General features: G+C 39.8%; 2 protein-coding genes across 4 annotated transcripts in view; both read right to left on the reverse strand.

The window, feature by feature from the left end:
- The window catches only part of dapk1 (death-associated protein kinase 1), an 82,721-nt gene extending 78,237 nt beyond the window's left edge, over positions 1–4,484 (reverse strand). The window contains exons 1-2 of one of the 2 annotated variants that reach the window (XM_069682550.1): positions 4,392–4,484; positions 2,256–2,480 (exon numbers count right to left, since the gene is read on the reverse strand). In XM_069682550.1, the coding sequence (XP_069538651.1) occupies positions 2,256–2,353 (98 nt within the window). In that variant the 5' untranslated portion in view covers positions 2,354–2,480; positions 4,392–4,484. Of the gene's footprint in view, positions 1–2,255; positions 2,553–4,391 lie in introns of those variants that run through there. The other variant, XM_069682551.1, reaches the window with a different exon arrangement.
- A 4,138-nt stretch (positions 4,485–8,622) lies between these two features.
- Positions 8,623–15,535, reverse strand: part of LOC138609640 (phospholipid-transporting ATPase ID-like) — a 53,519-nt gene continuing 46,606 nt past the window's right edge. The window contains exons 26-28 of one of the 2 annotated variants that reach the window (XM_069682258.1): positions 15,315–15,453; positions 12,952–13,082; positions 8,623–12,547 (exon numbers count right to left, since the gene is read on the reverse strand). In XM_069682258.1, coding sequence (XP_069538359.1) covers positions 12,218–12,547; positions 12,952–13,082; positions 15,315–15,453 — 600 coding nt within the window. In that variant the 3' untranslated portion in view covers positions 8,623–12,217. Of the gene's footprint in view, positions 12,548–12,951; positions 13,083–15,182; positions 15,224–15,314; positions 15,454–15,535 lie in introns of those variants that run through there. The other variant, XM_069682259.1, reaches the window with a different exon arrangement.

Here is a 15,535-nt window from a genome sequence, read left to right on the forward strand (position 1 = left end):
AGGATCGGGCTGCACACCTCACCCTTAAAGCATTACACATCCCCTCTGGCTGTTTTTACTGAATCCTGCAGCTGCATTGCTTCTTCCACGCTCTCCTCCTCATTAAGCTGCGCCTGCTTGTATGCTCACTGTAGCTAGGTAGATCCTAATGAAGGTTAGATGCTTGGCTTCACCAGCGTTCAGTTCTACCATGCATGCTCACAACAGCAGTGTCAGTATCAGTGAAAGGATAAAGTCCCTGCCTGGGTGATTTTCCACTTTCCCCACTTCTTCCAACCTAATAGGGCTCATTCCAATTCCAGCGAGAGTCGGGCCTGGAGTACGGTGAGATTAAAAGCCACTCTGTTTTAAGCATGCAAGGCAGTACAGTGCAGTGCAGTGCAGGTAATGCCCCTTTTAGTCCAGCCAATGAATTGAAGACAAACACACTAGCTTTTAGCATTAACTAATCAGATAACTCAGCATTCATCCAAGTATTTTTGTTTGCTTATCCCTAACCTCTCTTTTGTTGTGATTACTTCATAATTAAGCTGGTTTGTCACATACAGTATATTATACTTTTTCATTGTGCAGCCTTATAGGGGGTGCATGACATGAAGTTGTATGCGGAAAAGGCTTGATAAGGCAAGTAAGATAAAATCTATGATCAAGTCCCCCTAAAATACTTGTACATGTAACTTAAGAAGAAATGTGTTTGTGCGAGTTGTTCTTGCATGAGGCCCAGAGCTCACCTTTACCTGTAGACAAGGTGCATGGCCTTTTTTAGCCTATGCAAAACATGTCTACCACAGTCAGCTAATTATCTCTGTTCATGGGTAGATGTTATCAGATGTATTTTTACATGTAGGCTTATACTCAAGATCAGCTGAACATCAAGTGCACTTGTAGCTCTAAAGTTTAACGCATTAGCTACAGAATAAGAAATGCAATCTATTAAATCTCTTTTTTATGCTGGAGCCTTGAAATCCTTTCCAACTCATACATAATTACGCTCTCTCATAAAAGACATGACATCCCTCCAAAAGCAGACTCATGCACCACTCCATCTAGGCTGTTCTGGATGCTGTTATTGCAGAACTGAGACATTCACCACTCCAACTGAAATTCTCATAATTACCACACCAGGATGGTAGACAATCCAATTTAAACTCTTTACTCATCAAACTACAATAGAGACTGGATCCTTGTGTTGTAGGAGACGGCCAAATAAGACTATCACACTCGTGTCTCTTTACCTCCAGACAGAAATTCAATCCCATTACACAAAGCTTGCCAAACGTCTCTATTACAAAACTAGCACAGTGAAGCAGTTCCAGCAGCTTCAGCTCTCCCACACAGCGCTCCAATGTGAGCACTAAAAGGCGAAGTGGTGTTGCCAGACAGGCGAAACAACTAGTTGATTATTACCAGCACAGAGACATGTGTGCCTTTGATAAGAGAGAGAGAGATGCATTTCCATGTTTTTGACTGTCTTTTGATGAGATGTATGCAGTCCACTTTGAGGATTCCTACACCCTAGCTTGTTGTATTTCCTTTACAATTATGCAATGCCGTTTTGGTTCTAAGCAGCACTTATGTTAAGCTGTATCTTACGCTCCAGTTTGCTACCTAACAGGACAGCACAGCAAATCAAGAACACGGCTAAATCTTCAACGTTAACGTGACCACACTGGTTTGTCATCTATGTACCTTTCCACACATTTGATCCCCATTGTCAAGCAGTCCCCCCTCACCAAACACTGACTGAATGAAAAGACACCAGGATGTGCCACACGATGCAAATCCTCTCCCTATAAAAGATGCACAATGATCCTGTCTGCTCCCTCCAGCAATAAATCTCCAGGAGCAGGCAGCTACAGCTACAGTAACAGACGCTAACCTCTTCATCACTGACAACACAGCATTATGGACTGCATTAATCAGAGGCTATCAAGATGCACTCACAGTGGGGGGATGCATGTCCAGGGGAATACCCAGTCACAGGCGTAGCATGTGTGCATGCATGCTTGAGATATAGACTATGCATCAGTGTATGTGTTTATGCACTAAACCCATCTGTATGCAGAGTTGTGGGTGTAGCTGGCATGACAACATATATTTAGGACCATTATATAGACACTTTAGATAAGTGCTGCCCCTACATATAAATGCCATCCAAATTCAGAGATGTAAGTCAGGCATTTCTCACACCTCTGCCACACAAAAGGGGAAGTTAATACGCATTAGAAATAAGAAAAGACCTCAGTAGAACTTACCTCCCCAATTCGTCTCCAATTTCATAAAATTCCTCAACATTTTCCTGGCTGGTCATGTTGTCCAGGCACTTCCTCCCTTTTCCCCCGACCACAGGCATGTCCTCCCCCGTTCCTCTTTGAAACGGCACACCGGCTCTTCACAGCGGCACCATCCCTACCAGCAGCAGCAGCAGCCTCCAGTCTGGGCAGGGTTACAGCCAAACAATCCTCCGAGTCATGTTAGAGCTTCCACAAGCAAGTGAGAAAAAGAGGAACAAAACAAGAGAAGAGAGAATAAACAAAAAGACCTCGCCGAAAGCTGGCTGCAGCAGATATTTACAGGTAAAAATGTGCGTGTCCCGTTTACTAGTGATGGGAATTGTGTCTCTTTTTAGTGAGCCTGATCATTTTGCTCAGCTCAGAAAGAAGAGCCGGCTCTTTCAGCTCTTCACTTAGTACCGCCTCTGGAGATTATAAATTCTGTGAAATTTAGTAATGTTTTGACTTATGATTGTTATGTTTAAACACATTTTACTGAAATTATTTAATTTATTTTTACTAACCCTTATAATTTCCAGAATGCCATAATTTTAAACTTTGTTTAGTATTATAATCCTTAAAGATAAATCAAAAAACGACCTTAAATGAACAAACATTTTTACTCATAGATAGCTCAACAGAGCTTGTGTTACAAGCAGCGGGGGTAGCAGCTCATCCTGACACCCAGTGTCTGTTGAAGAGCATCAGAGAAACACTGACATTTTTAATGTTAAACTCCATCATATTGTGTCTGTGAAGATTCTCAGTTATCAAAGCCATGGTAATTCATCATAAAGCCTCAAGGATTAGAGGTGAAACGTCTTCAAGAACCAGTTTCCTTTTGGATTTAACAAACTTATTTCCCAGGTCTGTTTGAATAGAGAGTAGAAAACCCATGACGATAATTTGCCGCCTGTTAAAAACATGGTAAAGAATGAACACTAAAGGGAATCCTAGCTTAAACAAGCTGAACTCCTACAATCAAGCTAAGCTAATGTTAGCAGAACCCTCATGGACATGCTGTGTCCACAGAACAGTGTCGGAAAGAATTTTTACATTAAAAACCCTATTTAGCGTATTTATAGATTTTAATCTTTACTTAAAATAAAAGTACTTCAGTCTTAAAAATATGTGATAGACAACTTTGGGGCCTAATAATAAACTGTATTCTAAAGTTTCACTGATGAACCCTCTGGTTTCTTCAGGCTTCAGTCATTATCAGGATACCCCCTCCAACTGGCAGCATTATCAAATTATATGACATGATAAATATATCAATAAATATGGAAAAAAATATCTTGATATATGATTTAATATAAAACAAAAATAATTCAGTAAAAATGTTGTAGATTTGTTGCCCCATTTGAATTCATTTTTTTGACCTTATTTTTGACAAATGCTTTATCCAGCACCACAGTTTTATTGTGCTTTATGTTCATATAGCCTAAAGAAAAAATATATGTAAAAGAAAGAAAATTAAGTCCCCTCGTTCACTTAAAGGAGCCGGTTTTTAGAGCCGACTCGTTCACGACTTGCACATCATCACTATGGTCAACAAAAGGAGACCTGACTGAAAAATGAACCTGCACCTCCGGGGCGACGTCACGACTCCAGTCTCCACTATCTCTGTTGTTTTCCCAGCACAACTTTGAGTTATTGTGCTATAACAGCAGCCAGTTTTAAAGATTAGAATAATTTAATCAGAACTATGTCACCACCGGCTGGTTAGGAATGCAAACAGCCCTCGTGAAAGCTTGTTGTAGCCATGGGAAACACGCTAGGTTTTAGCCTACTCCTCCTCCTTACAGTCCGACTGTTGAGTAGTCATATCGTTAGCCTATCTTTCTCTATAAAATGACCTGCGTGGACCCGGACAGGTGTTTAGCCCAGTTTAACTCAGTACTAAAAAGAAGTCACACCCCTACAAACACAATTTAAAAGCCAAACCATTTAGCTTTTCCTCAATTAAAACCAAGACTCGCCCCCTAAATATTCCTCTGCAGTATGAAATATTCAGAATCGTGAACATTAACGGTTAGCGTTTTTCCGAGCGTTACTAGCGCCTTCTTAGTCCGAAAACTGAGACACATTTAATGAATACATAGTAAAGTATCTTACAGTTTGCCGGTGTGTGTCCCGCTGCCAAATGTAGCTGATATTTCATGCGTTTTGTGGGAGCCTGGGACCCGGGTTTGGCTCACGGAAGACAAAATGCTGCTGGCTTCCACGGGAGAAATCAACGTTAACAATGTAAGGCAAGTGGTGTGTTCACGGTCTATAGGAAATTTGGCAATAAAGATGGAGCGACCTGACTTCGGTCGTGGACGTGGGTTAAACAGCTCACGTAGAAGAGCAAACAAAACAACGCCATACAGCTACAAATAAACGATACGATACAAAAAAATGTTTTTCCTCCTACTTAAAACATAACAGTTTTTTGCTTCCAGATTTACTCTTAACCAAAAGAAGGTGGGGTTTTTTTTTACGAGGAAGCCAGAATTTCCATGTTTTTACGCGACGTAAATGCAGCATCGTTGTCTGTCAGTTGGAGCAGCTGTTTCGCTCGCAGGAGGGCAGCAAAGCTTTCACTTTTTTAATTTAATCGCAGTTAAGTAGATAATTTGTGTGAGATTTTTTTTCGCCATTTATTTTTTGATTGTTAAAAAGTAGTTTAAATTATCTTGGTAAAGCCACAAGCAAAACTATCAAAATCCCATTTATTCACTCTTACAATGAAGTAAAATGGTGAAAGTTTATTCTGAAAATACCTCCTTCTGTTGGGTAGTAATCTCAACAATGTATCAGACGGCTTTGTGATGTTTTGTATGTAAAACCTTTAATCTACAAAGTATTTAAAGCTGTCAGACAATTGTTTTGCGTCAAAACTACTTAACTTTCACCTGAAATGTAGTGAAATAGAGGTAGAAGGTAGCAAGAAAATAATACTGAAATCTGCATTAAAGTACAGGCTTCAAGTAAATTATCAAGTTAGCAAGTAATTTGAAGCAAACTGACTTTTTTTGTCACTTATTTCTTCTTTGTAATTAGGTTGTTTTATTTTATTTTTGAAAAGATCATATGCACAAAGCAAAACTATCAATATCTAAGCCCATTTCTACATTTATATAATAAATTACAACTTAACTGCAACACTGTATGTTAGATACATTCTTTAGGAAAAAGTATTTAAGCAACTGTCCTATTATATTTATATGAGTCGTTGTTTATCATGCTGTTTTTATTGTTTTGGCTGTTCGAGAAATGGTGTTCATCTTTACTGTTGACATTTTGCATTACTTTTTTAACGCAGTCACGTAATACTAGCAGCATTTGTGGGAAAAATCATCATCATTATCCCCAAAGTGATTCACGGAGAAACCCTCCATCCATTTATCCTTTTTCTAAACCAGCGCTCATCTTTCTCAGGCCTGCGGGGGGCCAGAGCCTCTCCCAGCATGCTCTGAGAAAGAGGCAGGTTTTGCCCCCGGTCGATTTACTTTGAGACAAACTTAACAAGTTAGAGCAGGAGGGCCCCTCTCTGACACTCATTAGGGTTTGATTTGTATTGTGCATGCTCAGTCGAGGGGGAAGTCTGAAACTGTGTTACCATCATATCTGATCTGGCCTGCTGCCCTTCACACTGGAAGCATACTGTAAGAGATGTATTGCAGAGTCCACAGCTGCAGAGTCAACGATTATATCAAATATCTGTCAATGCTGCTTATGTAATAACCTAAACATTTAATAAGTTATCAAAATTGATACAGCATAGTAGAGCGTCTTTCCTTGAAGTGGAATAACTGTTCTGACTCCAATATTCGTGCCAGTGTACAGGACTCACTCAGCTTTGAAGAGGTGTGAATTTGGGATTCACACGGAGCTTTTAGAGTTTCAATTATTTGTCTATTCACTTTACTGGAGCAGCTCAAGCACGTAAAATTGCACTTAGTAAAGAAAGAAGCAAAACTGACAGGAACCAGCTGAAGAGGAGGCAGAGATAAAAAAGACTTCTGCCATCATACATTTAACTTGCAAAGAGAGGGACGGATCACATTTCTAATTTGTCCAATATTTTGTTTTATGAACAAACACCTGCCAAACTAATGTCACTCCCATCAGTGTGGCTGTACTTTGTTTGGTACAAGTAAGCAAATGTTTTCAAGCTTACATGCTAAACTTAGATAGGGAAATTATAAACATATACCTGCATTAAAAAGCATGTTGACGCTAACATGTAGCTCAGCTCAACAGGTAGATTTGCCTTGATATTTTGTACAAACCTTTATGGTCCCCACAAGAATCCTACTGACTTTGGTGATCTTTAAAGTTTTATCTAGTGCTACCACGAGGTAAAAAATGTTTTAATTCAATAATCTGAACAACGACAGGCTTGCCATGACATGACAGCCATATTTCCCACAGGATGATGAAAAATTGTTGTGCTTCGTCTACTTTATAGTATTTCCGCATGATGACATAACATTTAGGGCTGCAAGGTGGTGCAGTGGTTCGGACCTTTCTGTGTGGAGTTTGCATGTTCTCCCTGTGCATGCATGGCTACTCCGGCTTCCTCCCACAGTCCAAAGACATGCTCGTTAGGTTCATTGGTGACTCTAAAATTGCCTGCAGTGTCTCTGTGTGCCCTGTGATTGACTGACGATCAGTCCAGGGTGTACCAAGCCCCTCGCCCAATGACAGTTGGATAGGCTCCAGCCCCCCGCGACCCTGAACAAGTTAAGCAGTATAGATAATGGATGGATGGATGGACACAGATGAAGGATCAATTTTGTCTGGTGTCCTTTATCAGGGCCACACCAAAATGACATAATCATCCACATAATAGTGGTATGAGAGCTGCAGCCTAATCTAAATGTCACTGAAACTATGGTGAATGAGACAAACTGTTGACTTTATGACAGTCCAGGAGGTGCTTAAAAGTAAATACAGAAGTAGGAAACAGCAACAAATTCACAACACTACTACCTGACACTTATAATGTTATTGTCCCTGTCTTAGTCTGTGCACTACAGTCTATGAACAACATGAAGCTGCACCTTTGCACCAAACATCCCTCAATTTTTAATCTCCTTAATGGTCACAAATGTGCTCTTTTGGCCCTCAGATCGCACAGGACTGAGCTTGTTAATGATTAATGAGGCTAATTTTCAGCTACATGCACCACTGTTATCATATGCAGTCTCATCAATCATATTTTATTACATACTGCCCATATCACTGCATGCATCAGTATGTTAATAATAAATGGATCATGTAGTTTTAGAGACACAGTTAATCTGCACAGTTGTTGTGTTCCAGCACAAAGGGATTCTTTCAGTATGACAGAGTAATTGGAAACATCAGACTGGTGCTCTGTGGTGTGGCAGTGATATGAGCACTGTGGATTAAAGGGTTATTACACCATCTGCTGGTGAGGAGCTGCACGCATCTCTAACAGCATTTATCTGACTGCAGATTGTAATTATTCTGCCTTAGAAAGAGTCCGCTACGAGCAAACATCAGAGTTTCTAAATATCAAATGCAGTTTTTAAACAGAGAGCGGGAGATCTTACCTTTTCTTGTAAATTACTAAAGTGTAAATCTCTTATAAACTATCTTATAAGAGAAGATAAGATGAGATAATTTACTTGTGACTCGTTATATCACGATCTCTCCGACAACAGAGCTTCGGATCAGGAAAAGAAACCGAGCATTTATGGTGGACAAATTTTGGAGGTGCCAAACATGCTATAATTTTACTGCAATATAGAAATCTAAATATGCTACTTGACCTTACTTAATTGCTAAATCTTCTTAAAATGCCTTAATTTACAGTAGGAGTCTGGGACTCCAGGGTCTGGGACCCAAGAGAATTCTGGGAATTGTAACAACTCCAAGGGTTTGGAACCCTTACAGGAGAAAAGGTAGTTGTAGGAACACCTTTTCAGGGTTTGGAACCCGCAGATACAAACGAGTTAAAACTTAAAAAGGTGCTTCAAATACTTTACGTGGTAGAAAGCGTCCTTTGGGAAGTAAGCATATACTGTTGTAGTGTTCTGACCTGAACCTGAACTTATATAAAAAAATGTTTTAATCTATTTTTTGCTTCCTGTCACTTCTTTTAATGTTCTTAATGCTCTGTTTTTAACTGTGTGAAGCACTTGGGGTTGCTTTATGTATGAATGGTGCTCTATAAATAAACTTAGCTTGCCTTAAGTTGTAAGAAAAACTACAATGGAAGGATTTTTTCTTCTTTCTGATAGGGTTAAAGAGGCATTGCACTCATAGCAGAAAAACAGTAAATGCACACAGAGTCAAAAAATTGGAACTCGTCAGATTAGACACGAGGATCTATTAGATGTTTTATTGCAGTAAAAAGTACAAAATGATGCAAAATGACACAGTTACAGTTTCAGTCTTCAGGGCTGGAGATATAATGATAGAACGATATGGATAATTGTTTAAACTTTCCATTATGGCTACTATTCATTTAACAAAGTGCCACAGAAATAGTGGAAAAATATTTACATACATTAGTAGACGTGTAGTGGCCACTCATGAATTGAATTTATCCTGCAGAATAAACTCTGTTAAATGACATTCACAGGCTCATTTTCCACAATATGAAATCATTTCCTCACCTTTGACTGGTCCCAAAAATAAAGCCTTGCTTGTGGCCATTTCTTGTAGGACTTGCATATATATCTGAAAACTACGGCCCACAAAATGTAAAAAAATCTTTGGTTTAGTAAATTCATTCTGTGCAAACACTACAGCTGCTTCAGCGAGTGTTACATCAGCTGTCTTAATGGTTTAAATTCAAGTGTAAAAACTAATCAGTATGCATATTTGGATTTTTGCTACTAAACCCTGATGCATGGAAAAGAAAACAAATATGGCCAATTAAAATAAACATTCTGATTGTGCAATTTGAAAACATTTCCCTTTTGGACAATCTGAAACCTTCAAACACCAAGTAATAAATGAAAGACCTACAGGAGCAGCTGCTCCGCCGTTGTCTTCAGGTTGTGTGACATTTAAAAACCCTGTTTGCTTATTTAACTTAAACATTGACTGGGTTACGTAAAAAAAATATTTTTTATCATTCTAATATCCCATCACACATGCCTCTCATTACTCACTCCTATTTGCATATTTTATTTTATTTTAATATTAAGGCAGCTAGTGTTTTTTCCGTTACATTTTCAGTGAGCCTGCTGTACACAAAATTGGAAGAGAAATTGAACTGTCGAGGGAGGGAAGCCACTGGGCTTTCTTCAGGCACACTTGCACCAAACCACGGATTTAGTTTAAAATGCTTTTATTGAATCAGGGCATCTCTCAATAAAAACATCAATATCAAGGAAATAAAAGCCGACAATTTGACCCTCATCGGGTCTTCCTCAGGGTGTGGCTAGGAAGAGTCATGACGCATTTTAAACTACACCCTTGGCTCCGTGCGGTTTACTTTTTAGCCTTTAAGAGCACCTGACATTCACCTGGAGTTTAACACCTTGCTACCATGAGTATTCCTCTTATTTCTGGAAGAGACAGATGTTGGAAACAAGCACTTCATATTTAAACTGTTGATAGGATATGCTGCTATTTAGAGCCTGACCCATAAATCTGTCGGCCGATCTCATCAGGCTGATATCCCAGCTAGAAATGTTTTGTTCTAGCTCAGTTTTGTTCAGAACATTCTGAGAATATTACGTTCGATGTTCTGGTAATGTTTTTAGCATTTTTTTGAATGTTCCTTTTAATAGAAGGAGAAAGTTTCAGTGAGAATGTTTAAATCACATTTCAGGAACGTTTTATTAATCATGTTCTGGTAGTTTAGGCCGAACTAACATCCTGAAAAGATTCTCAGAATGTCGCAGTGAGCATGTTCTACCTTTGTTCTTATGTAACATCGAGCAAATGTTTTATAAAAGGCGTTCCGACATCCCAGGCCTCAATAACAACCTGAAAATCTCTTCAGAATGTTGCAGTTAAAACACTTTGTTTTAGTTTAAGTTTTAATGTTACAAGAACTTTATTTGAAATAATAAACATCTTTGAATATTAGATTAAAACGTTTTCTTTCAAACGTAATTAGAACTTGTAGGTAATGTTAGCCAATGTTTTGGGAACGTTCCCTGCTAGCTGGGATGGGCCTACCCTGGATATGTATCAGCGTATATATCTTTAAATCTGTGCAGATATGATAACTTTTTTAGAACATACTGTATAATGCAGAAACAATGCTTGGGTTGCTTTAAACAACAGAAATGACGTCTATCCAGCAGTGTGACTCATTACTTTACAGATGTGTCGTTAATGTGTGTAGCACATGCAGCAGCGTCACAGCTACGACGAGGAAGTGGTTGACTGATTGGTTGAATTTGTTATAATGTTGGTAATCTTTTGATAAAATTATTTAGTTTACAAAGTAGCCTTATGGTCAGGAACATTCACCGCGAGCGAGCGGGCCGGTGTGACCGCTGTGAATCCAGAAGAGCGACACATAACAGGATTAATTAATAGCATCTGATGCTGGAGAAGAAGGATTATTTACAAGACGACAACAGCAAAGATGTCTGCGCATCGGCGAGATGAAGAGATTCGGGAGCTTCTGGCTGTAAGGGCCAACGACGAAATTGCCAGTTGAGGGGACTGCAGGATACTTTTAGCGTCATGTCCCGCTTATGACTCATCAGTGTCATTAAAAGTACACTAAGCAGAGTTTTTTTAGGCCTTGTTCACACTCAATTGTTTCAATTGAGACATGATCACAAGTGGTCAGCTCTGACCGCAGATGTGAACGCATGTAGAGAGTGTGACCCTTAATGTGTTAAAGCACTACCTAGTCAACTTTGTAGTGTGTTCAGTCAAACATAGGTAGATGTGATTGATTTTCCTTCAGCAAACTGCTCGTCTGCATTTAAAAACTGGCTGCTAGACAGCCTGCGTTGTTCCAGTTACTGGTGCATATATTAAACTACAATGTGGATAAATACAAGTTCAGTACAGGAGGGTTGAAAGAGGCCTTACAGACCTCGTTGCTGCTTGTCTAGGTTGCTTCTTGTAGGGAGATTAAAATGCCTGGTAGTCCAAAAAGTATCCTATTAAATTATAATAATGTATCTGTAAAGTCATTATTTTCAAACCAATATAAAAGCTATAACAAACCTTTAAAGTATAAAGATGACTGTCTTTGAGTATCAATCAAAAATAGGGTCCGCTTCTCTTTTGCTTTCCCAATATAATTAAAGTTGCATGGTCTTCTTTCAGAACAGAGAGTGATGAAACAAAAGAAGAAGAAATATCCAACAGAGGCTGATTCCTGCTGCAAAAACAAACATCTTCTCCTGTTGCTGAAAAGTTGATCGCTTGTTTTCTCTCTTGTGACGCTGCCAAAGTGGGAAGTGATTGTACAGCTTCTGGATAGGCAAATAAAATGCTTTTAAAAAAGACACTTGAAGTATAAAATTAAAATATTCTCATGCAAAATGTCTTTGCTGGTTATTTCCCCTGTACATGCTGTGCATCTGGCCTCCCAGGGTTAAGGAAGTCCTGGTAGTCTGTAAACATGAGGACACTTTGTCATTTTGTGGAGCTCTGAGTGGAAAATAAATCAGCCCTTTCTAGCGTCAGAAAGATTTCATTTCTCAACCTCAACACCCCTGGTCAGAGGAAACTGGTCCTTATACCCATCACAAGGGGCTGAACGCTCTGCTGTAGTTCCCTTTGATAAAACATTTAACAATAAAATGCTTGGAGCAAAAGTCATGTTCTTTTCAAACCTCATCTTCTGTGCCGATGAGACTGATCATCCAAAATCTCCAACATGAAGTTCTCTGGAGATCCTGATTCAAGTGTTTTAGGGAGCAAACGGGGGTTTCAAGCACCTTTGTCCAGTCGTCATTGTTCCCTCTCCCACATCACCTCCAAACACCATCTTACTGTCAGAGTGGAGGATCACTGAAAGTCCTGTACATCTGCAGAGACGTCACCTCCACATCCGGGACCTTGGTGTTCTGTGGGCGCCCTGTCGGGCTGTATCCCGCCGAGCGTCCCATTGGACTGAAGCCCGTGGTGGTGCGACCAATGATGGGGAAACCTGAAGATCTCGACACTGCGGGACGCCGCAGGAACCGACCTGACGTCACCAGGTCCCCGTAGCCCTGAGCGTGTGAGAAGGCGTAGCCCGAGCGGCGGGAGCTGGTGCGGCGGATGCGGGTGCGTCGAGGTGGAGGAGGAGGTGTGGCTTTGGCCTGTCTCACCTTGAACATCACCTGAAAGTTTGGGCAGAGAATGACAACATTTAAATTTTGGATAACGACAGGCCTATCAAATACTTGGTAAGTTGGAAGCCAGAGGTTGGATGAGTCCATCTTTTATCTACTTTACTGTAGTCAGATTTTCTTAAAGACAAACATAAAAAAGTAACTACACAGGTAATGAAGGGGTGGACATCTTTTCCTTCTCCTCAGAGAGACAGGATTTGAATCCTAGTGGTGAAAAGAGTCAAATATATCCTGTTATAATTCTTTTTCTTACTCACTCTTTTCTAACATCTTGAGCAGTGTTTTTGAGCCAATATTCCAACTGTATATATTAGCATAATAAATATATAATATAAATATATTATAAGCATAATAAAGTGTGGAGCGCTGAATAGTTCTGTGCCAGTCTGTACCTTGTCGTTGATGGTTGGGCAGAGCTGAATAAACAGGAAGCGGTAGGTAACCACAGGAAGGACACACAGGATGGAGGTGAGGAGGATCGTCAGCCAAATGTTGGGCTGGCTCAAAGAGTTTCGGGCGGTTCCTGCACACACACACACACACACACACACACACACATATCAGGATCTTCTCTTGGCTTAACTCACCTGAGGACAATACTTCTATAATTACTATTGAATTTAACTGTGCATTACTACTGTTGATGCGTCTGACTCAGTTCAGTCACTGTTGTGTTTTTGAGGTTCTTTTTGGTCAGTTACTGCTGCCGAGTGAATTTACAAAATAATTGAAATTAAATTTAGTGTTTTTGTAAAAGCTGCCAAACTTTCATTGAAAACAAAAGTACAAGGAAATGCAAATATAATTCATGGCATACGTATCTAATGGCTTTACTTTAATACATTTACTAGAAGAAGTCTAGCTAGAGAATTAATGTGGTGATATAACGAAAAAAAAAAGGAAGATGACTCGGATATCATTTGAAATTTTCTTAATACAATTGCCTAATCAACACCTTAATTTTGTCCAAAAGCATAATTCAAAGCATAATCTATATAAAATATGACATTGCCTTTTTTCTCATTTACAATGATTCTATGTTTAAAGTGACTGTCCCTAAAGTCGGCACTGCCGGCCGCTAGAATAAGGACTCAATAGTTCTGCTATGTACGCAGCATTGATTCTGGTCTCTACTGGAAGCCAATGGAAGGAGGCAATAAATGGAGTAATATGAGACTGACGACTCGTGTTTGTTAACAACCTAGCCGCTGCATTTTGGACCATTTGAGGCGTGCTGGAGTGAGGTGAGGAGGGAGTCACAGTAGTCTAAACGGGAGAAGATTAAGGTGTGTACTAGAAGTTCAGTTTGTTTGGTTGTTGGCATAGATTTGATTTTGGCAATATTTCTCAGAAACTCAAAACTCAAATGCTTTACATAACATATTGTATGTATGTGTGTGAGGGAGCTGGAAAGCATCCCCCTCACAAAGGTGAAAAAGAACACATATGCACATTGACTGTGAAGTTGACTGTGGACACCAATGCAGGAAATTCATTGTTGTTTTGTTGTCATTTTATTTTGTAAACCCTACTAACCCCTCTCTCTTCAAGGTCTACTTCCTGGGGGCGTGTTCTCATGCAGTGCACGCATGGGAATGCGGCAACAAGGCCTCAGCAGCTGTCAGTTACCTTGTCAGGCTGAGTGGATGCTCAGGGAAGAGAGGGGGAGGGGCGTAGGAAGTTATTTTGCTAAGTTTAGCTTTTGTTTATTTCTTGAGTTTCTTATTCTTGTGAAGTTTATTAAGGTTAAATTGTAAGTATATGTTTTAAAACTTGTGGGAGTGTCTCTGTTTCACTGAGTAATGGGAGGTGGAGACTAAGGTTTGAAAAGGCAGGTGAGGATGAGTGTGAGGAAGAGAAGGAGGGGGCAGGTTAAGTGTCACTTCTGCTCTGCTGCTGATGAAATGTGCTGCACCTGTGAGACTCCTTTGTTAGCCAGCAGTCGGCTGCCTGTTTGGTGAGAGATGTTGGACTCTTTGTACACCGTTTTGGGATTGGAGTAAAATTCAGAGCTCTGGAACCAAAAAGCCTGCTTGTCTGATACCCTCATTTCTACCACCACGCTTTACACCTTCATTGCTGCCTGTTTCCATCATGTTTGTAGAGGTTCACCACCATCAAAACCCTACAATGTGATTGAACCTGTAATTTGTTCTTTATTCTTTCTTTTGAATCGTTATATATATGTTGTGTTTTATGTGTTGCTGCTCTTTTGGCCAGGACACTATTGAGAAAGTGATTTTTAATCTCAGTGAGAATGTACTCCTGGCAAAATAAAGGTTCAGTAAAATATAACGATGAGGCATAAATTGTTTTTCTCCCTTTTTTAAAATTTGACAAATATAGGCAAAGACTTCTCAAAAGTAACAGTGTTTAAGGTCTTGACGCAGAGTGTAAATAAAATACAGTATAAAATAAATAAAAGTATGAAAGTGAGAAGCTTAGTTTTACTGATCACATGACTTCGGTGAGAAACTACAGGGAATTAAACCTCATAACACCTGTGGTTTACCTGCTGCACACACTGTGCTGATCCAAGCCTATTTTGGTAGTTAGGTTGGTTGTTAATCAGATGTTTTGTCTGTGCAAACAAACCCAACCCAGCTCTGACTCTGTGTGTGGCAGCATCATTCTACTCAGTTGAATTTTACTGCCACCTTTACTCTGGAAAAGCAAAGTAGACAAAGCAGACATGCATGATAACACTCGCTACCCAAATAAATGAGGAAATGTACAGAGATCATTTACCACTCACCTATGAAAGGGAAGGCTGACGGCAACATGAGGAACATGCCGTTACTGTACATGGTGAATGTGACGGCAAAGTACATGCCCAGACTGCCCAACACAAAGAAAGTGTTCACCGCTGTCCAGAAAGACATCTCCAACCCCAACTACGGACACAGCAACATGTGTTAAAAATAAGTGTAATCTTTAGATTGTGAGCCACAAAAGCAAAGTTATCCAGCAGAAGTA

Source organism: Semicossyphus pulcher, unplaced genomic scaffold, assembly GCF_022749685.1.
Source record: "Semicossyphus pulcher isolate SPU_LCO1_2020_fin unplaced genomic scaffold, fSemPul1.0.p SCAF_6, whole genome shotgun sequence".
Lineage (NCBI taxonomy): Eukaryota > Metazoa > Chordata > Actinopteri > Labriformes > Labridae > Semicossyphus > Semicossyphus pulcher.